The sequence below is a fragment of the Podarcis bocagei genome (assembly GCF_964188305.1).
Source record: "Podarcis bocagei genome assembly, chromosome: 16".
Classification (NCBI taxonomy): Eukaryota; Metazoa; Chordata; class Lepidosauria; order Squamata; family Lacertidae; genus Podarcis; species Podarcis bocagei.
Window position 1 is genome coordinate 18,952,497 of NC_138142.1, and position 22,323 is coordinate 18,974,819.

The following is a 22,323-nucleotide window of genomic DNA, read 5'->3' on the forward strand; positions in this document are numbered from 1 at the left end:
TTGTTACCCAGTGAGCTTCAAATGGCTGTGTGGAGATTTGAACCCAGGTCCTTGTCTGACCACTTTAACCAGTGCACCACACTGCCTCTTTACTTATAACCCCCAACACCCCCCCACACACACCCCAGTCTCTCAGGTGCTTCTGGGATGCTTGCTAATGGGACATGCACAGCTGCCCATCCACTTGGTACTCAGAGGTAGATGCCTCCTGAACATGGAGGTTCTGCTCCAAACCATCATGGTTCATAAGAGCTGCATTGCTGGATCACGGCAATCATATACTGAGCCCAAACGGAAGAAAATTTACCTGGAAAAAGTGGGACACTACCACCAACCTCAGTTGCCGCTGCTGCCTCCTTGCTTACAACCAGTGTGACCCAGCAAGACAGTTCCAGTATCCAATAAAAGTTGGTGGAATGGAGCCTCTCTGCTAAAGAGCAGTCTACCTCTGAGTACAAGATGCAGGAGACAGAGGATTGTGGTCCCCAAGGCCTACCTGGAAGCATCTCCACAGTATCTGACTGTGGGCTGGAGCGGTCCAGAGGGTCTGATCCGGCAATGGTTTTATCTCAAGGGACACCATTGAGGCTCCCAGCCTCTCCCTCTCCCTCTCTCTCTGTGTGTGTGTGCTTGTGTGCACAAATGAGTGTGGGGATGTGCCAAAGTGAGTCTTTGATCCGGGTGAAATAAAACCTAGTTTCACCCCCTGCTATTTGGGCCACACAAGTGCAAGCTGGATTTAGAAGAGGCAGAGGAACCAGGGACCAAATTGCAAACCTGCGCTGGATTATGGAGAAAGCTAGAGAGTTCCAGAAAGACATCTACTTCTGCTTCATTGACTATGCAAAAGCCTTTGACTGTGTCGACCACAGCAAACTATGGCAAGTTCTTAAAGAAATGGGAGTGCCTGATCACCTCACCTGTCTCCTGAGAAATCTCTATGTGGGACAAGAAGCTACAGTTAGAACTGGATATGGAACAACTGATTGTTTCAAAATTGGGAAAGGAGAACGACAAGGCTGTATATTGTCTCCCTGCTTGTTTAACTTATATGCAGAATTCATCATGCGAAAGGCTGGACTGGATGAAGACAGGAGTGCCTGGCGTGCTCTGGTCCACTGGGTCACGAAGAGTCGGACACGAGTAAACGACTAAACAACAACAACTGATCCAGCGGGCTGTCTTCTGGGGGGGGCGCCTACTCTAAGTGGGCGTGCCCTTCGCAGGTGGCTTTCCCACGCCCATCCCTCCCCCTGCGTCAGAGCGCTCTATTCGAACCTAATCCGCGTGTTTGAATGAGTCACAGCGGAGGGGCGCGGCTGCGCAAGGAGGGGGGGTTGCCCAGAGCCGTCCAATGAGCGGCCGAGTTCTCTTCTTGTGAAAACCCGCGGCGGTGGGAGGGAGTACTTCATTCATTCACCGGCTGGCTTCCGAAGGAGTCGAGGAGAGCGTGCGCTGGCAATACGAACTAACTAGCCAGGTAGCCGTCGGGGAAGGAAGGTGTTTGTAGGCTCCCATGTCGTCCCTGCGGCCCCTCTTGGCCTCCCTGCTGGCCCTTGCCCTCACGCTGCCTCCGGGCGCCTTGGGCTCCTGGAACAAAGCCAACACCTTCTGCCACACGGTCGCCCCCGACGGCGACGGCCGCTCCCGGTTCCTGAGCTTCTTGTGGCGGCGCCCCGACGGGCTCCCGCCCGCGCTGGTCCAAAGCGCGTGGGACTCCCGGGGGCGCCTTCAGGGCTGCGCTTGGAGGACGGAGCCGTCCCTTATCAGCCGCTACGCGGAGCTGTGCGCGCCTCCTCCACCGACGGGGCCCGGGACCCGTCGAAGGAGCGGCCTGCCAGGGAACCCCCACGGCAGCCCTTTGATACGCTCCTACTGGGCGCCGGAGCTGCAGCGACGGCTCGCCGCCTTGGACGCGCAGAAGGACTCCTGCAGGGCGCCTCCGGGAGAGGCCGGAGCTGGCCGTCGGGGGGTCTTGGAAGATCGGGGGCACAAGCGGGTCCGGAGGGGTTGGACGATGCCCGGGACGCTTTGGTGCGGAGCTGGCGACTCGGCAGGGAACTTCACCGAACTGGGTAAGGATAGTTGGAAGTGGGACGGGGCGGCGGCGGCAGCGGCAGCGGTGTTCGTGTGATGGAAATGGGATGGATTCAGTTTTGGCTGGCGTCGGATGGGTACAGAGGGTGCCAACTTGAAAAAAAATATTGTGGGGTAAGCCCCACCCCGCATAATCGATCACATGACGCAGTGCGCACACGCACAATTTGAATGGGAATGCCCATCAACTTTATCGGGGTCCAGCCCCCTTAAATATTTTATTGTGGGGGTCAAAGCTCCTACAAGCCTTAGGAGTTGGCTCCTTTGACCGCAAGAGCAGCTGATTTCAAAACGGTCCTGGAACGTGGAGAACTAAGAAAGAGTTTCTGAGCATGTGCAGAGCGTTGCTCCTATCCTGCTGAGTCAGTGCCGCCAACCGGGAGATTTCTTTGGAAGAAGGAACAGGCGCTGTCTCCAGACAAAACAACGGTAGTTTTGAAGCTGGAAGGCTGATTCTGGAGGCTGATCAGTTATAGTGCTCATATCTTCTTCCTCTTCTTCTTTTAAAAGTCTATTTTTCTGTAATATGAAACTATTCTGGTGCCGCTCACATGGGATTGGGGGCATATGAGCAATTATTCAAGCACTGGGCAACTTTCATACAATGCACAACTGACTTGCGGAACTCACTGCCACTAGATGTGGCTGGTGTTGCATAAGTTTAGATGGCTTCGGAAAGGATGGGCTGCAAAATTAGTTTTAGGGCAGGTCCCTGCAGGTCATTAACTCTGGCTCCCCCTACTATTGACCTCCACCCTGTTTGTGATGGCGCAGGAGGCCACTAGTAGGGGGAGCCAAAGTTAATAACCTGCAGGGCCAACTTAATTCTAGCTTTCTTCCTGTCCTCCTCCTTGCTGAGCTCTACGAGGGCAATATTGAGAGGAGGAAGGTGGCAGGCAGGGCCACCCCCTGGAACACTGCAAGTCCAAAGGCAGGCAGGTGGGGGGGTGAGAGGGGCCAGACTGATGGGGCAGTGCCCCATTTGCCCTAATTCACCTGCTATTCATCCAGTGTGGGGAGAAGCCAAAAATGGAATCTAGGAAACTGCCTTATCTGGAGTCAGATTATACTATACTAGACTATACTAGCAGTAGCTCTTCCAGGTCTGTTTTCTCCCACTCCCATCTGGAGACACTGGGGATTGAACCTGTGACCTTCAGCATGCAAAGCAGGGACTCTGCCACCGAGCCACCACAGATCTTCTCTTGAGCCCCCTCCTCTGATGCACATCTGAGTTCATCCAGGACGTTGATTTCATTGCACCATCATGGCTGTCAGATTTTTGGGTACCAAAAGTTTGTTAGTTTGGAACAGATAACAGCTATGTTGCCTAACGCCCGGCTTAGTTGACAATGCCTTTATTGCTTCATCACTTTTGATGTTTGCCGCCTGCGACTTGTTTGGGAAGAAGGGCTGGGTATACAGTAAATCAAATACGTTTCATAAGGATCCTTTGACAAAACCTCTTTCCACTGTCGAAAGAGCAGAACTGTTGCTTCTCATGTGCTGCAGTGCGCACACCCGAGACCACAAGGGGGCAGTGGTGGTATCGCAGTTCCTCCGTTTTTTTTAATTGCTGCTACTCCAGAGCCATGATTTGCTGGGGGGGGGGGGAGGCATTGCAAGTCTTGTTGGTGGTGGGCTGAGCAGTGGGTACAAGGAGGGAGGACAGTTCAAATGTCCTTGGGTTCATCAAATGAAGAATGCTCCCTCCCACCAAATTCAAAAATCCTGTTAGATGGCACTGTAGTCCGTTCAGCCCCAAATGAAGCAATAAAGTAAAGGTAAAGGGACCCCTGACCATTAGGTCCAGTCGTGGCTGACTCTGGGGTTGTGGCGCTCATCTCACTTTATTGGCTGAGGGAGCCGGCGTTTGTCCACAGACAGCTTCCAGGTCATGTGGCCAGCATGACTAAGCTGCTTCTGGTGAACCAGAGCAGTGCACGGAAATGCCGTTTACCTTCTTGCCGGAGCGGTACCTATTTATCTACTTGCACTTTGACGTGCTTTCGAACTGCTAGGTTGGCAGGAGCAGGGACCGAGCAACGGGAGCTTCGAACCACCGACCTTCTGATTGGCAAGTCCTAGGCTCTGTGGTTTAACAATAGTTTCCAATAGTTGCCAATTAAGGTGTCAAAATCCTTGATGCACACAAGTACAATGCCCTCTTTGCTCATTCAGTGTCTACAAACAAGGGTTGTTTCCTGTCCAGATTAACCCCTTATTTTCCTCTTCTACTCTACCGTCATGGGCAATATTATGGTTTACAACATTGTGATGTATCACCACATCGTGATTGGCTGGCTTTGCGGTTTTTCCGCACATTGTGATTTTTGTATGGCACACACACTTAATCATGATTTGTAATATATTGCCAGGTCAAAAAATATGAACCCACTATCACAGTATGGACTTCAAACTGGTTTCGGATATTTTGCCCAGCCCTAGCCATGTAGCTGCTGTAGGAGTCACTGTTGCTTCAAGCACTGTGGCACCTACTCTGAGTAGACAAGATCTCCGCATTTGTGCTGTGGATGCACACCCACCCCTCCGATCACTAGAACAGCCTTTGATAATCGGGTGCCTTTGGGTGGACTACAACTCCCATGAGCTGCAGCCAATGGTAGCCCTGCTATCATACGGCTAGGGGTGGCACGATCAGGAATAAATGTTGTGAGCGTCTTCTTCCCCCAGGCATCTCCTTGCTCCTGTGGTCACTACACCCAGCCCTTACTCGGCCACAAGCTCTGGAGCTCTTGCACCCTTCCTTAGCCTGATCTCAGCATTTTCTCTTGCAGGCGTCTTCCAAGGCCCAGACGTGTGTTGTCGGGAGCACGACATGTGTGAAGCTCAGATCTCTGCGCTGGGCTACAAATTTGGGATGCGCAACTTCCGCCTGCACACAATATCTCACTGCGAGTGTGATGAGCGGTGAGTATTGGGTGGCGCTGGTCTAGAGCATGGCTCTTGCTCAGTGCCGGATTTACGTATAAGCTGAACAAGCTATAGCTTAACGCCCCACTCTCTTGGGGGCCCCCCAAAAAATTTAAAGGAAAAAAAAACCTGGATGTACAGTGGTACCTCGGGTTACACACGCTTCAGGTTACAGACTCCACTAACCCAGAAATAGTGCTTCAGGTTAAGAACTTTGCTTCAGGATGAGAACAGAAATTGTGCTCCAGCGGCACGGCAGCAGCAGGAGGCCCCATTAGCTAAAGTGGTGCTTCAGGTTAAGAACAGCTTCAGGTTACATACGGACCTCCGGAACAAATTAAGTACTTAATCCGAGGTACCACTGTACATTTCCAAAATATAAGATAAACAACAAATAAAATAAAACCTACATACAGCAAGAGTGTTTTGTGTTGCGTAGGCTCCTATGATGTAAGTAATGGGCACCGCCTGCTAGCCTGCTCCCTAAAATATCACTGGTTTGCTCATTTCTATATATAGGGTGCCTACATTCTGCATGGGACACGGGTGGCACTGTGGGTTGAACCACAGAGCCTAGGACTTGCCGATCAGACTGACCGCGTCAGTCCCTTCTCCCTCCTGGGGAAAAGCCCGCAAGAGCCGTGCGGAGCTTGTGTGTGGCTCTTGGGGGCTTTTCCTGCCTGCCTCCCCCTGCATTCGCTCCATAAGACGCACACACATTTCCCCTTACTTTTTAGGAGGGAAAAAGTGCGTCTTATGGAGCGAAAAATACGGTAACTCTGAGTAGGCTTGCTAAGATGTATAAGACTGAATCAGGTAATTGCTGGAGATGCAAAGAGGTCAAGGGTACGTTCTTTCATATGTGGTGGACCTGTAAAAGGAGAAGAGTAATGGGAAATAATCCATAATGAATTGGGAAAAAACCTTTAAAAGTATATTTCCAAACAAAAAAACCCAGAGTCCTTTTTGTTGGGGATAATTCAGACTGAAATTCCCAGGTGTCAAAAAAGGTTATGTATGCCACTACTGCGGCCTGTGTTTTGTTAGCCCCAAAATGGAAAAGGAGTGAGGTCCCAACTAATGAAAAATGGCAACTTAAGCTGACAGAATATGCGCAGCTTGCAGACGTAATATATAGAATTAGAGAACAAGAAGAACACTACACTTGATCTTAGCCAAAAGGCCGAGAAGCGATTAAACAGGGAAAAAACAAAAATTCTAACAAAGAATATGACTGAACAGGAGAAAACTCAATTGGAAGAAAAGATTGGTATTAAAATTGTGAATAAAGTAAAATATTTGGGAATCTGGCTCTCACCTAAAAATATAAACCTGGTTGAAGACAATTATAATAAGGTATGGCAGGACATTAAAAAGGATTTAGACACCTGGCATAGACTGAAACTTTCATGGACAGGGAGGATGTCTGCAATCAAGATGTGCATCCTTCCGAGAATATTATTTAGGAAAAAATATAGTCTTATACGCGGATAGTGCATTTTCTTGATTTTGAGTTCCCCCCAAATAGGGGGCGTCTTATACATGGGGGTGTCGTATACACGAAAAATATGGTATATTCATCATTCCTTTCTTGCAGCGGCCAGCCAGATGCATGTTGGGAAACCCTCAAGCAAGACTTCTGCACATGAGCTCCCTCCACTCCTGCGGTTTCTAGCATTCAGAAGCCTTACTGCCTCTGAATGAGGAGGAAGCGCACAGAATGATTGTGAATGGTTCGATACATATTCTGCTCCAGCAGACTTTCCCAGCTGGGTGAATAGCTGGTCCATTAGGCTGAAGGGGGTGCTACCCCATCAAACTGTGCCCTCGGCAAGCCCCCTTCTGACCTCAAACCAATCCAGGGGGCGGTTTTGCCTATCAGCCTCCTCCTGCATCTCTTCAGCGCTGCCCAGACTCTGTATGGAGGAGGACCGGGCAAAACTAGTATGAATTGGCTCTGGCTCTCTTTGGCTCTGGCGCCCCCTACTGCTGGACTCCCTGCCTTCTGCCCAATGGGCATAAACCTCCAAGGGTGGCCCGCTTCATATTATTTTTAAACACATATTCTGTAAATATTTTTTTTTAAAAAGCCATATGTGGAATGTGATCAATAAAATATCAGTAATAATAACAAAGTGGAAGCTTTGAAGTTGTCCTGTGTGACAGGCTAGCCTGCCCAGAAGGGACTTGGGGAGGGCTAAGGAGGGACCCACATCCCTGTCTCTCCCCCATGCCAGTTGCTCTGTGTAAACCAGCACTGATGGTTGTTCCGCTTCCATTGACAGGTTCAAGCAGTGCCTGTTGGATCAAAACGACACCATCTCCAACCTCGTGGGCATCAGCTTCTTCAACCTACTGGAGATTCCCTGCTTTGTCCTGGAGAACTCTGAGCAATGCCTGGAATGGCATTGGTGGGGAGGGTGAGTGTTTGGCTCTCTCTGGTCTTCCCTGACTATAGGGGGCTTGCTTTCCCTCTAGGTGGCGCTCATCTTATTTTACCCTGTGCACTGAACAATTATATATATCTATAACTTTATATTTATATCGTTTTTACTTTTTATCTATCTATCTATCTATCTATCTATATCTATCTATCTATCTATCTATCTATCTATCTATCATCTGTCTATCTATTTATCTATCTGTCTATCATCATCTGTCTATCTATTTACAGTGGTACCTTGGTTCTCAAACTCAATCTGTTCCGGAAGTCCATTCCAAAACCAAAGCGTTCCAAAACCAAGGCACGCTTTCCCATAGAAAGTAATGCAAAATGAATTAATCCGTTCCAGACTTTTTAAAACAACCCCTAAAACAGCAATTTAACATGGATTTTACTGTCTAACGAGACCACTGATACATAAAATGAAAACAATAATCAATGTACTATACTATAATATTTTATTTTTTTCTTACCTGCACTGATGATAGTCATCATTTGGATGGGGAGCTTTTATCCACGTAGTCACACAATCAATCAGTAGCTGAACTGGGTTCCACACAGTCACAAAAACCAATTAACCAAAAAAGCCTCAAAAACAAAAACGCCAAATAGCAAAAACAAAAGCACCAAACTTAATCCGTTCTGGAAGTCCGTTTGACTTCCAAAATGTTCGAAAACCAAGGTGCAGCTTCTGATTGGTGCAGGTGCCCTGGAAACAATAGCCGACAGCCACATCATGCGTTCGAGAACAGGAACACTTTCTTTTGGGTTTTCGGCGTTTGAGAACCAAGGTGCCACTGTATCTGGTTTTTCAGATTAAAATTTCACAGTCACATATCCAACATAAAAAAAAGATTCCAAGGAATCTCTCAGACTTTCCTCCTCCCCTTTGTGGGTCCTATTGTTAATCATTTCTTCCTGCATCTTTTATGAAAATCCAAATCATTTCCCTCCAAAAAATGGTCCAAAATTCACCATTAAACTACAAGTGATATTTTCAGTCCTACTAACAATTTTAACTCTTTACAATGGTCTTTAAGATAAGTTATAAATTTTCCCCATTCCTTCGTAATACAATTTGGTCTTCCTGATTTCTGATTCTTCCGGTCATTTTAGCCATTTCAGCATAATCCATCAACCTGATCTGCCATTCTTCTCTGGTAGGGACTTTACCTTCTTTTTAGCTTTCAATAACGAATATATTTTCAAAAATGCCTGAAGCAGTATATTATTTAAAAGGCCTGTTGCTGGCTTGGATTCACACGCATCATTGGTGTCAGAAGTGGGATTAAATGTCAAGACATCACTCCTTGTCTTAACTCCTCCTCCTCCACCTTGCCTTTCCAGGTGCAAGGAGTATGGCCTGAAGCCATTGGCTCGCTTGGTGGAGCAGAGCCAGTACAATGCCGCCTTGCCATACGTCGAGAGCTCCAGCCCTGCCACGCCTCCACCCCCACCCAGAAGGCATTGGGGCAGGGGCAGGAAGCACGGCTGGAAGAAGAACCGGAAACACCGGAAACATCCAGAACAGGATGCCTCAGAAAGCCTGCGCCCGCACCCGGATCACCCAGACGCCTCGGGTTCTGTGACTCGGCCAATCCTGACCTCCAAGCCAGATGGGATTCCACACTTCCCAGTACGCACCAGTCCGGGAGCAGTCTCCGTGCACAAGGAGAGAGTGCCTTTGCCACCCACCCTCAGGACTAAGTCAAAACCAGACTTGTTCAGGTCAGGAGGCGTTCACACGACGGCACATTCAGATGTGCAGCAAACTGTTGCGATCGCCACAAGGCTACCCAACGAGGCAGGGCAGGAAGCAGTGTCGTCGTCTAACGCCAGCAAACACAACCGCACTCGTAAACCGGGTAAACTAGGTGAGTAAATGGCTGGGGGGGTTGTGTCTGTGCTTTCTGGCGGGGGGTGGTTTTTAGGAGGTTCCCTAATGTAGAAGTATTTGGGAATGGGGTGGGGAGCAAGAGAGCAGATCATGAGAGAGATATAGTTCGTCCCCCACCCGACTGTGTTAGAATATGAATGGTCTTCTATTCCCCGCCCCCCTAATTTTTATTACATTTTCTCTCTTACATTTTGGAGCATCCATTTAAATAACCTTAAAATATCAATGGCTTCCTTTCTTCTGTTTCCATGGTTCATTTTGCATAACATAAATCCTTGCATATTTTATATAAACCAAACCATTCTGTATTCCGTTATTACATCTGTCAAAACTTATTTACACTGTTGAATTTAACCTCAATGCTGCAAGAGATTCAGATGTCTTCTAAAGGATGTCTAGATACTTGTCTCCTTGGCTTGCATAACTCCATACCCTCCAGTATTTCTCGATGAAAATAGGGACATCCTAAGGAAATGCGAGACATTCCGGGATCAAATCAGAAACCGGGACGGCTTCTGTAAATCTGGGACTGTCCCTGGAAAATAAGGGACACTTGGAGGGTCTGCAGGGGCTTGACTACTACCTCTGGGATTGTGGGCTCCTCCTGGTTTTAACTGATTCCCGCTTTCCTCACCAGCCCGGTCGCGGAGCTGCAGCTGCTACCGACGCCTGGACCAGTGCCCGTACAGGATCGGGCCCAACGAGGTCAAATACCAGCTCCACAATGTGGACTCCCGCACCCTCTTCCACTGCAACTGCACCCGCAGGTAAGTGCAGGTGTTTTCCTCCCCCCACCCCATCCAAATTGCACCATCCCTGGGGCCGAGCAGCTGAACTGATGGGGAGGAAACCGCTGGGAAGGAGGCTCCATAGCCTGTAGACTTGGAGGAGGCGGGGTCTTGTGGGCCACACCCATTTCAACCCGCTTCTTGGGACGTTTTCAACTGATGGTGGTCCAACCTTCCTTGGAAGACTTCCAGCGAGGGAGACTGTATCAGGTGGCAGAGGAACCAAACCCCATGACAGGTTGCCAGGAACGGATAAGACCAGTGCCGGATTTACATATAAGCTAAATAAGCTATAGCTTAGGGCCCCACTCTCTTGGGGAACCCCCCAAAAATTAAAGGAAAAAAACCCTGGATGTACATTTCCAAAATAGAAGATAAAAAACAAATCAAATAAAACCTACATGCAGCAACAGTGTTCTGTGTTGTGTAGGCTCCTGTGATGTAAATAATGGGTCCCGCCTGCTAGCCTGCTCCCTAAAAATGTCACTGGTTTGCTCATTTCTATATATAATAATTATTTCACTATTAATATACTTCTTAATTGTATTTCAGTTCAACAGTTACTTTGATAAAATTTTGTTATGTGCAAATGGCTTTAGATACCTATTAGGTCCATAAGTTACCATATAGCATATATTCAACACAAAAAATAGAGACAATTTGTTGTTGACAAAGGACAGCTGGACATATAAAGGACCCCATTACCTTCAGTAGCTTAGGGCCTCATCAGACCTAATCCTGGCCTTGGATAAGACAAGGAAAAGTCCTTACCATCTGATTTTTTATTCAGTATTAACAGAGAGAGGCTTGGGAATGCAGCCTCTTGGAATATAGTGGTACCTCAGGTTACAGACGCTTCAGGTTGCAGACTCCGCTAACCCAGAAAGAGTACCTCGGGTTAAGAACTTTGCTTCAGGATGAGAACAGAAATTGCGTGGTGGCGGCGCAACGGCAGCAGGAGGCCCCATTAGCTAAAGTGGTACCTCAGGTTAAGAACAGTTTCAGGTTAAGAACGGACCTCCAGAACGAATTAAGTTCTTAACCTGAGGTACCACTGTAATGGCGTTGTCCTGAGTGACTCTCCACCCCCTTCTCTCCCACTTCCTCATTCGTCATCTCTTCTACGGGTGGCATTGAGAGCCCTTTGCTTCTGAGCTCTTTGCTCTCCTACTTTCAATGCTCGCCAGGTTCTGGGAAAGGGGGCTCGTCAATGCTTTCTAAAGACACTGAGTCCATCAACTGTCTCCCTTCTGGTGCTTCTTCTTCTTCCTCCTCCTCTCCCATTATTTCCCAGCTTTCCCCTTTGTCTTCCTCTGAGCTGGGACCTCCCTCAAAGCCCTGTTGTAATTCTGAACTGTCTTCATCTTCTCTGGAAGGGTCAGGCTGGGCAGGAGGTCTCCACCATTCCTCTTCTACCCAGTCCCCGACACAGGTGCTCTGCCACTAAGCTGAAGTCCTTCCCCTGAAAATAAAGTAGATGGTTCTGAAAAGGAAGAGCTAGATTAAACAGGAAGCTGCCCTATTCCAAGCCAGACCATTGGTCCAGCTAGTTCAGTATTGTCTACACCAGCGGTTCTCAACCTGTGGGTCCCCAGATGTTGTTGGACGACAACTCCCATCATCCCTGAGCTCTGGCCTTGCTAGCTAGGGGTGATGGGAGTTGTAGTTCTACAACATCTGGGGACCCACAGGTTGAGAAAGGCTGGTCTACACTGACCAGCAGCTCTCCAGGGTTTCAGGCAGACATACCTGGAGACGCTGGCCCTTGAACCCGGGACAGCCTGCATGCAAGGAAGGCAGACTGCCACGGGGCTAAATCCTTTCCCTCGGCTTCCTGACTGGAGGGGTGGTGTGGGCTGGACGTCTCTGGCTTCTAAGCCTCTTTCTCCTTGCAGGCTGGCCCGGTTCCTCCGGAGGACGAAGGGTCCCAACGAGGTGGAAGAGGAGGTTCTCTCTGGCTACGTCTCCTCCTCGTGTTTCATCCTGCAGAGGCCTCCAGGTTGCATGGAAGGAGAGGGCAAGCAATCCAAGTGAGTGGCCTGTTCGTTGGTTGGGTAAAAGGTGGGCTTGGGCTTCTGGAAGGGAGGCTGGAGGCGGGGCCAACACAAGGCACATTGCTGCCCTAAGAGGCTACAGCAGCTAAATGGGATGGGTGTGCCTGACCAGCCCTTATGGTTGTACAGTCGTACCTTGGAAGTCGGAACGGAATCCATTCCAGAAGCCCGTTCGACTTTCAAAACGTTCAGAAACCAAGGCGCGGCTTCCGACTGGCTGTAGGTTTGCAGTGTTTGGGTTCCAAGTTGTTTGAGTACCAAGGCGTTTGAGAACCAAGGTAGTCGTTGACGTACCGTATTTTTCGCTCTATAAGACGCACCAGACCATAAGACGCACCTAGTTTTTCGAAGAGGAAAACAAGAAAAAATATATTCTGAATCCCAGAAACCAGGACAGCCAGCGGGATTGCAGCGCTGCGATCCCGCTGGCTGTCCTGGCTTCAGCGAAAGCAACATGAAGCCTCCGGAGCACAGTGGGAGCTCCCACTGCGCTCCAGAGGCTCCAGGCGGCTATCCCTGAAGCCAAGAGAGCAAGAGGGGTCGGTGCGCACTGACCCCTCTTGCTCTCCTGGCTTCCGTTGCTTTCACTGAAGCCATGGAGCCTGCATTCGCTCCATAAGACGCACACACATTTCCCCTTTTTAGGAGGGGGAAAGTGTGTCTTATAGAGCGAAAAATACAGTAATTGAGGAAATTATGACTTTGCTGAACGGCCGAGCAAGAGTCTGTGTGGCAGAGGTGAGATTCAAACCAGGGTCCTTCCCATTCCTAGCGGTGGACCCGTTCTTGAGCATTTTTATCCAAAGCCCTTGGCAAAAAAAACAACCCAATAGAATTTCCCACCCCGTTTCCCCGGAGGCAGGGAAGGCTAACCTGTTCCTATTCCTTTGCCCTCTTGCAGTTGCATTGATGTGGGCAGAGCCGTCCTGGCCCCGGCACGGCACCTCACCAATCGGCTGGCGCGGACGCACAGGGGCTCCCACCTCAAGGTGAAGCGGCAGGAGTGGGCACCCCCCAACCAGCCTCTCCGACTGTTCGATAAATGCATGCAGCTGCTGTGAGGGCGCCCACCAGACTCAGCTCCGTTGAGCCACAGGCAGTCTTTTTCCTTTGGACACTGATGGGGTGGGGGGTTGCAGCCAAGCTCGGCCCCCATGAAGTGGACTGCCCTGGCTTGACCATGGGGCTGCCTCTACTTCCGCTGATGTCACTGGGAATATGATGCCCCCCAGCTGTGCTGAGCGCAGCAGGGGAAAGGGCTTCCCTCTGGAGGCTGAGAAATCAGTGCTTGCCAGTGCTCACCATCAGCACAACTTTGTGCAGAAGAGACCAAGAAATGGCCCTGGGGGGGGTGGCGTAAAAGGGCTCTCTTTGCGGAGGGTGGGTTTGTCTTGACCTGAGAACAGACTGCTTATCTTCAGCAAACAAATCGGTTCCAACCCCTTTGAGGACCCGCGGGGGGGGGGGGGGAAACACTGGATTACGCGGCATGGAATGGAAGTGGGAGGGGAGAGGAGCTCTGGTTCCCCCCGCCAAGGAGAAATGAGCCCCTCCTGCTCCTTAATGCTCTTCCTGCTCCTTTTCCCTTAATGGTGTATTTATTAAGAGAGCTCTTGCGGTGTGTTTTGTAGGATGTTGTCGGCTCGCAGCTGGACGTACCCCAAACTCCGCACCCTTGCTTATAATTTATTGGGAGGGGGGTGGTTCTAGCTGCAGCTACTGTAAATAGTGTACTAATGAATAAAAGTGCTTTTTTCTGTATGCCTGGGTTCTGCTTAGCACAAGGAAAGATGCCCGAACGCTGATGGGGAGAGGTGTGAACACAAATCCTATCCCACGTTGGCGGGGTTCTTTGCCACTGCCAGGGGGAGAGAGACACCAATGCGGTCATCCGTAAGTTGGTTTGTAGATGATTTTTATTATTATTATTGGAAAGGAGGCGGAAGGGAAAAGTGAGGTAGGACAGATTGCATCAACTCTGAACTCGTCCCAGCGAAGGTCATGGATCTGTCTCGGGGGAGGCCAGCCCCCCCACCCTCCCCTTTCCCCAACCCCCCCAGGCAGCTCTCGTCATTTCTGGTTCCAAGGCACCTTGGTCACGTTGCCCCGACAACCTAGCCACACATACTGCCCCCTCGCGCACACACACCCGTTCCGTTTTCGGCTTCCTAGGTCAGAGTTCTCTCCCCCCCCCCCGCCTCGTAAGGCAATGGAACCCAAACTCTCCCCACTGTACCTCCACGATCTCAACTGGGTTGCATCCACCTCCTTCCCTCCAGCAAGAACTTTCTGCAATTTGCAGTTCTCCCCCAGTTTCTCCGAAGCCCCCCAAGCCTTGCGGGGGGAAGGGATACCAGCTGGGCCCTAACTGGACCTGAAGCACCAGCTTCCTCCTTCCTACCTGGGGCCCACACCTGTCTCCAAGAACTCTGATTTCCCATCCCCATCATATTGCACGTTCCGTATTTCGCCTCTTATGGTCTCAGCAGCTTCCTGCAAGCAGGCTGGGCCTGGTCTTGCAGCAGCCATTGAGTCCAGCCAAGCAGAGCTTTTGCAACCGATAGGAAAAGTGTGTCTTCATCCCGTACCCAGCCGAGCTTCTGGCATGCGCTCCTCTTTCTGCAGCTGCCCATTCCTCTATACTGCTCAATTGTCCTCCCATCAGATTGCAAGTAGCAGGCTTTCCTCTTCTTCCTCCACCATCGTGCCTCAGGACAAGAACAGAGATGGCGCTAGGAGAGGCGGGTGGAGCTCCATCTCGACACCAAACTGGATGTTCAATGGGGAAGGGAGTTCTCATCAAAGGATGGGTTGTCCCCCCCAAACAAGGAGTGGGGAGTTTCTATGGCTGAAACGGCCGAGGGGGCTGAGGGCTTTTTGCTTGCGTTGTTCAGCCCCCTACACAAAGGGAGGGAGGAAGTTGATTGTCAAGCATACTCGAGTCGGGAGACAGGGCCTGACAAGTGGCAGCCCCCTTCCCCGGGTCTTCGTGTCACACACCGGGAGAGAGAAAGACACACACGGAAGCAGAAAACTGGCAGGTAAAGGGGACAGAGAGATAACACTGCAAGCTCACTACACGGGATGGTTGGACAGTGGGCTCATGGTGGCCGGCTGCGTTCCCCTCAGTGTCCCACCTCACGGCTCTGGTGGTTTGGACCCTGGTGGTCTGGGGATAACCCCTCCTTTGGGGAGGTGCTGAAGAGGTTGGCCAGGGCCACGGTCGGACTGGTGGGGCTCATCCTGCGGGGAGGCAGGCCCTGGTCGGCACTCTCTCGCCGGGGGCCCATGACTTGATCGATGGTTTCCAGGCGCACGGCTGGCAGCAGCCCCAGGTTGCGGGGGTCTGTGCGGGCCAGGGGGTTCTCGTCAAAGCGCCAGGGGCTCTGGAGGCGAGGCCCAGCGAGACCCTCTGCATTCTGGGCAGGCTCTCGCGACTTCGAGCGTTGGCGGGGGTTGTCCTTGGAGAACTGGATGCTGGGAATGTCGCTCTTGAGGATGCTGCTGCCCCGGCGGCCCTGGGGTGAGGGGCTGCGGCTGGCCGCGTGGTCTCGGCTCGAGGAGCGCAGGATGAGTCCATGGAACTTGGCCAAACTGGGGCTGCGGCTGCGATGACCCTTCATCTTCCCGGGGCTGGGGCTGCGGGATTTGGGGCCCAGCAGGACCAGGGTGCTGTCGTCCTCCTCTTCTGAGGTGCTGCTGGAGCTGTCGGTGGGGCTGGTGGCTTGCTCCAAGGTGGGCAGTGAAATCTGTGTGCAGGGAGACGGAGAGAGGAGAGTCAATATTGACTTGGGAAGGCCGGGCCCAGCTGCTCCCCACTACCTGATAAATTTTGGGCTGGGCAGGTTGAGAGGAGGGGTGGGGGAAAATTTCAAGTCTATCTAATTTGCACCTAACGAAGCAAGAAGCAAATCAAAACACAGCCAACCTTCACAATCTGCTCTTCTCCAGATTTAGCAGTGTAAGGTGTACAGAAAAAAAGGCATTTGATAGTGTAAAGTGTGCATAGAAAAATGCATTATGAAATTTGCAAAATGAAGCAAGCCATCTCAAAGTTTTTAAGCTTGGTTTACTAAACACCAGTGAAAGCACACATACTGAATTAGGTCACTCCACAGGGCAATAAATGCAAATTACCCTGTGCAAGTTATCCCAAGAAGTTTCCAGTTCATAACTTCCTGGAACATAGGAAACCTGCCTCAAAGCAAGTCAGAACCCGGGCCCAGTCAGCTCTGCACAGCAGCCAATTCCTAGGGGCCGAGGTCCCTTCAGCTTCCCCACCCCCCAAATAAAATATTTCAACTGCCAGACCCGTTTCTCAAGTTGATGAGCATTGCTATTCAAATGGGGGGGTGCACGTCTTGTTATTGATTATAAGGTGTAAAAGGTGGTGCTGTGGTCTAAACCACTGAGTCTCTTGGGCTTGCCATTCAGAAGGTTGGGGGTTCGAATCCCCGTGACGGGGTGAGCTCCCGCTGCTGGGCTCCCGCTGCTCTGTCCCAGCTCCTGCCAACCTAGCAGTTTGAAAGCACGCCAGTGCAAGTAGATAGATACCGCGGCGGTGGGAAAGTGAACAGTGTTTCCATGCACTCATGGTGTCCTGTTGCACCAGAAGCGGTTTAGTTATGCTGGCCACATGACCCAGAAAGCTGTCTGTGGACAAACGCCAGGTCCCTCGGCCTAAAAACGAGATGAGCACCGCAACTTCATAGTCGCCTTTGACTGGATGTAACCATCCAGGGGTCCTTTACCTTTATATGGGGGAGGGAGGTTACCTGAGCCCACCAATATTTTATTCAAGTAGGCACCCCTGCAGCTTGGTATTGTCCACAATGACTCACAGTCGCTCTCCAGGATTTCAGACAGGGGTCTCTCCCAGTCCTACCTGGAGATGTCAGGGATCGAACCTGTGACCTTCTGCATTCAAAGCAGATGTTCTACCTACTGAGCTAGACCACTTTCCCCCCAACTCGCATTGCTGCTTAATGTCAACTAAGCATCCCTCTTGCACATCTGTCTATGTGCTTACCTGGAAGGGCTCTGTCACACCCACCAAACAGCTATAGCTGTTGCTGTAGTAACCCAGGATATAGTCGCCCTTCCCTTTGGGTAGAGACTCCTCTGGAAACAGTAACTAAATATTTGGGAAGAGAAAACAGGGAACAGCTCTAAGGGTGGTCAAGAGCAGCAAAATTCCAACCTAAACAGCAGAGAGCCAGTGGTGGTAGTGTCTAATGCAATAATAAATATACACTTTGCATGTGCCATACAAACTCTAAATCACAGTTTCCAAAACTTGGGTCTCCAGATTTTTATTTTTATTTTACTACAACTCCCATCATCCCTAGCTAGCAGGACCAGTGGTCAGGATGATGGGAATTGTGGTCCAAAAAGAAGCTGGAGACCTAAGTTTCGGAAACCCTGCTCTAAATGATAACATAGGTGTCAGAGCTGCTTCAAGATCCTAGCTCACAGAGGATCACGCTAGCCAGCGGTCATTAAGTAAAAGTCTTTATTGAATTACAGTTTCCATTCTCACGCTGCTGTCTGCAACTCTACGTCTACTAGCTAGATCGGCGAGGCTCCGTCTGAGTCTCCGCCCCGTGCGCACCAACTTAATATCCTAGCCTTGCTCCACCTTTTCCTCCTGACTGTCCTCCTCTGGGTCCCTCTACCCCCCGGGGCTTCTTCCTTCCGGGATTCTTCTGACGCTGACCCGGACCCTTCTGCCTCCTTGCGCCGGGCTTTAGGACCCGGTTCCCTTTCGGGGCTGCTCACTGCGCCGCCTTCCTCTGCATTTGAACTTGGCGCGCGCGCCCAACCTTCCACTTTCCTCTTAACCGTTTCCTCGCTCCCCGATGGAGGTGTGGCCACTCCTGACTCCTGCCCTCCCTCCTGTGGTGAGCTGCCAGCGCTTCCCTCCTGGCTCTTTTCCTCTTCCCTGCTTCCTGGCGGTGACGCTGGTCCCGATTTCCAGCTGCTCCCCCCTGAGTCTCCTCTGGCTCTATCTTCCTGGGGTGCCTCCCTAGACTCCCCCCTTGCCCTGGCCACTGGTGCTCCTTTCTGTGAATCCTCTGATTCACTGGAAAGACTGGGAGATCTCGGGTCGTCGTCATCACTCATCCTTTCCTCTGTCTCCTCCCCTTCGCTCTCTGTTTCCTCCCTTGCCCGTGCCTCTGCACCTAAACCCCTGACATCCATCCCCCCCTCGAAGCCCCCCAGTCCCCCCTCCCCTCCTTCCGGTGCTGGAGCTGGGGGCTGCTGTTGCAAAGGGACGAACGTCGGATATCGGTCGCTTCCCGTGGCAGGCCTCCAGCGGAACTCTTCCAGGTCTTCCTCTCTGCTCTCGTTGACGACAGTCACCTCCTCTTCCATCTCTGTGCCGCCGTGCTCGAAACCAGGGTCGTCCCCGAAAATGTCCATGTCCGTCTCTCCCGCACTTCCTCCAGGCGGCGTTGCTCGGCCGGAACAGTCCAGCCACTTCCTGCGGAACTGCTCCTCCGGCCTATCGTCCCACCAATACGAGGGTTCTGAGACCGATCCCGAGGGTGACCCCTCCGGGGAACGGACGTCTCGTGTTGGTTCCTCGTCCGAGTCGAACCCCCTGAACGTGCTGTCCGAAAGCGTGGGCGTGAAAAGCCAGTCGTCGAAAAAGTCTGCTGGCATAGGTCTATGTGGGAAGAGGGCATGAAACTCGTCTTTGAGCAGAGGTTCGTCTAAAGCGTAGCCCGGCACCCAGCTGTTCGCACTGGCCGGGGTGCCCTCCCTGGCGAGAAAGTATTCTACTCCCTCTTCCCCCCATCTGGAGTCCAAAATCTCCGTGACTTCGTTGATGCGCTCCTCCTGTGCCACTCCCGCGTGCCCCGTTCCTTCTCTGAGCGGACTCGGCGCCGTTCCGGGTTCCTGGAACCTGTGCGGTGCCTTGTAGGGAGTGAGCACCGATCTGTGGAACACCGGATGCATTCTGGAACCCTCCGGAAGCGCCAGCCTGAAAGCCACCGGGTTGACCTGCTCTTCGACTTGGTAGGGCCCCAGTTGTTTATGCCCTAGTTTCTTCTTGGCCAACGACCTGGCCGGCACTGCGTGGGCTGCTAACCAGACCCAGTCTCCCACGTGGAGCTCTTCGCCAACCCTTCTGTGTTTGTCCGCTTGTACCTTGTATGCGTGTTTAGCCAGCTCCAGGTGGCGCCGCAGCTGATCGTGGACTTCCTGCAGCTCCGACGCGAACGCATCTGCTGACTGCGGCTCCCCTTCTCCCCTGCATTCCAGTCCCGGAAAGGTTCTAGGGTGCCGCCCGTTGTTGGCGAAGAACGGCGTGACGCCCGTGGATACGTGCTTCGTGTTGTTGTAGGCAAACTCTGCAAGCGGCAGGTAATCTACCCACGTCGCAGGCTGTTGGTTTGCATAACATCTCAGGTACTGCTGCATGATGGCATTGGCTCGCTCCGCTTGCCCGTTGGTCTGCGGGTGTCTCGCCGACGCCAGATTGATCTTGACGTTTAGGAAGCCCATCAGTTTCTGCCAGAAGTTCGAGATGAACTGCCGCCCGCGGTCGGACAGAATAGACCGTGGCAGACCGTGAACCTTGAACACGTGGTCTATGAACAGTTTGGCGGTTTGCTCCGCCGTGGCCACCTTAGCACACGGAATGAAATGCGCCATCTTGGAGAACAGGTCCACCACCACCAACACTGCCGTCTTGCCCCTTGAGCTGGGCAGATCCGTGACAAAGTCCAGAGCCACCCTTTCCCAAGGTTCGACCGGAGTTTGCAGCGGCTCCAACAGTCCAGCCGGCGGTTTGTGCACCGGCTTTGCCCTCTGGCAGGTGTCACACCTCGCTACGTAGTCTGCGACCTCCCCTCTCATTCCAGGCCACCAGAAATCCCTGGCTACTAATTCCACCGTCTTCTCCTTGCCAAAGTGCCCGGCCGTGGGTGCGTCGTGCAGCTGCTGTAGCACCTTGGCTCGAAGTTCGTCACCCGGCACGTAGATGGCCCCTTTACGGATGAGCAAGCCATCTCGTAGCTGGAAACCGTCGGCCGCTGCCTTGCCCCCTCGCACCTCTGCCATCTTCGTTCGTGCGAAGGAGTCCCCCTGCAACGCTCGCCGCACCGCCTCTAGGTCCACGGTCGCCGCGGCGCACGCCCACACTGTCGGTGCAAAGATGTGCATGGCGGCCGCTGGTGTTGCGTCCTCCAGATACTGTGGCTTGCGGGAGAGAGCGTCTGCCATGATGTTGGTGTCCCCCGGGACATACTCTATTCGGAAGTCGAAGTCCGCAAAGAACTCAGCCCAACGTATCTGCCTCTGGTTCAGGAACTGTGCCGTGCGCCAGTGTTCCAGATTCTTGTGGTCCGTGCAAACCTGCACCGTGTGCTTGGCGCCGATCAGAAAGTGCCTCCACGCCTTGAACGCTGCATGAATGGCCAGCAACTCCCTGTCCCATATGGTGTAGTTCTGCTCGGACTTGCTGAGCTTCCTGGAGTAAAACGCTCCCGGCCGCCACACGCCCTGCGGGTCCTTCTGCAGCAGGACCGCCCCCACTGCTCTGTCCGAAGCGTCTGTCTCCACCCTCATCGGCATGCTGGGGTTGACATGAAGCAGCTGCTCTTCCGACGCGAAGAGACGCTTGAGGGCCTGAAAGGACTGCTCCGCCTGCTCTGTCCAGATGAACTTCTTCTTCTTGGAGCTAAGGGTGTCAGTGATGGCCGCCGTCTGCATCGCGAAGCCCTTGATAAACTTGCGATAGAAGTTCGCAAAGCCGACAAACCGTTGGACCTCCTTCCGGTTGCGTGGGCTCTTCCAATCCAACACCGCTCGAACCTTGGCGCTGTCCATGGCGAGCCCCTTGGCAGACAGCTTGTAGCCCAGAAAATCCACCTCCGGCACGTCAAATTGGCACTTCTCCAGCTTGGCGTAGAGCCTGTGTTGCTTTAGCCTGCCCAGCACTTCCTTGACGTGCTTGTCATGTTCTTGCTGCGACTCCGAAAAGATCAGGATGTCATCCAAGAAACAGACGCACGTCTTGTAGAGAAGTCCCGCCAACACGTGATGCATAAATGCTTGAAAAACGTGAGCGCCATTTTGCAGTCCAAAAGGCATAACTCTGTATTCGTAGGTACCCAGTGGCGTGAACATGGCTGTCTTCCACTCATCACCTTCCCGCATGCGAATGAGGTTGTACGCCCCCCGCAGGTCCAACTTGGTGAACACCTTTCCCTTCCGTACCTTCGCCAGGAGGTCGTCGATGCGGGGCATGGGGAAGTCCGACGGCTTGGTCACACTGTTCAAAATCCTGTAATCCACTACGAGTCTTTTTTGGGGCGTGTCTCGCTTCTTAACAAAGAATACAGGACTGCCCCCCACTGCCTTAGACTCCCGGATGAAACCGCGCTCCAAATTATGATCGATGAAGTCTTTGAGTTCCTGCAGTTCGTCCTCAGACATGGAATACAGCTTCCCTTTAGGCAGCGCCGCCCCTGGCAGCAGGTCAATTTTGCAGTCATATGGTCTGTGAGGGGGTAGCCTGTCCGCCTCCTTCTCGCAGAAAACTTCCAGAAATTCTGCGTACTTGTGGGGAATCGCTTGCAGCGTGCCTAGCAGCAGCTGTGACTCCTCTTCCTCTCCTTCCTGCCTGGGTACGATGCAGTGTTCAGCACAAAAGGAAGAGCCGAAGACCAGCTGCCTCTGGAACCAAGCCATCGTTGGGCTGTGCTTGTCCAGCCAACTCATACCCAATACAATGGGCGTGTCAGACAGTTGAGTGACGTTGAAGCTGATGACTTCCCTGTGATTCCCAAGTCGCATCACCATTGGTGGCGTCTGCTTCACCACTTGCCCCCCTAGCAGCTCCCTGCCATCCACCGTGACAACCTGCAGGGGCAGTGTGGCCGGCAGCAACTGCACAGCGTGCCTGTCGACAAATTCCTGCCCTATAAAGTCCGCGTTGCTGCCGGAGTCGATGGTGATTGGCACGTCCATGGTGATTCCATTGGGCAGCTGGAGAGATGCTGTGAGCCTCACTACTGGTTTGGGCGGGAGGGGGTTCACTGGCTGTAAAATTTCTGGGGACTGCGTCACTAACACGTCTGGCTGGGCCCCAGTGCCTCT

General features: G+C 52.1%; 2 protein-coding genes across 4 annotated transcripts in view; one reads left to right on the top strand and one right to left on the bottom strand.

Moving 5' to 3' along the window:
* Positions 1 to 1,403: 1,403 nt before the first annotated feature.
* Positions 1,404 to 13,968, top strand: PLA2G3 (phospholipase A2 group III). Its single transcript, XM_081174925.1, has 7 exons — positions 1,404 to 2,075; positions 4,896 to 5,028; positions 7,317 to 7,451; positions 8,822 to 9,348; positions 10,009 to 10,138; positions 12,055 to 12,189; positions 13,115 to 13,968. Exons 1-7 carry the CDS (start codon positions 1,517 to 1,519, stop codon positions 13,272 to 13,274), a joined length of 1,779 nt encoding a protein of 592 aa, XP_081031051.1. The 5' UTR covers positions 1,404 to 1,516; the 3' UTR covers positions 13,275 to 13,968.
* Positions 13,969 to 14,262: 294 nt separating this feature from the next.
* INPP5J (inositol polyphosphate-5-phosphatase J) overlaps positions 14,263 to 22,323 on the bottom strand; it is a gene marked incomplete at its 5' end in the record, with an annotated part of 43,740 nt that continues 35,679 nt past the window's right edge. For all 3 annotated transcript variants that reach the window (XM_081174793.1, XM_081174795.1, XM_081174794.1), the window contains 2 exons: positions 14,263 to 15,962; positions 17,243 to 17,347. In XM_081174793.1, coding sequence (XP_081030919.1) covers positions 15,339 to 15,962; positions 17,243 to 17,347 — 729 coding nt within the window. In that variant the 3' untranslated portion in view covers positions 14,263 to 15,338. The remainder of the gene's footprint in view (positions 15,963 to 17,242; positions 17,348 to 22,323) is intronic.

Coding starts and splice junctions, on each gene's coding strand:
- PLA2G3 (XM_081174925.1), top strand. CDS start 1,517: ATGTCGTCCCTGCGGCCCCTCTTGGCCTCCCTGCTGGCCCTTGCCCTC. Junction 10,139..12,054: donor CACTGCAACTGCACCCGCAG/GTAAGTGCAGGT, acceptor TTCTCCTTGCAG/GCTGGCCCGGTTCCTCCGGA. Junction 12,190..13,114: donor GGAGAGGGCAAGCAATCCAA/GTGAGTGGCCTG, acceptor GCCCTCTTGCAG/TTGCATTGATGTGGGCAGAG.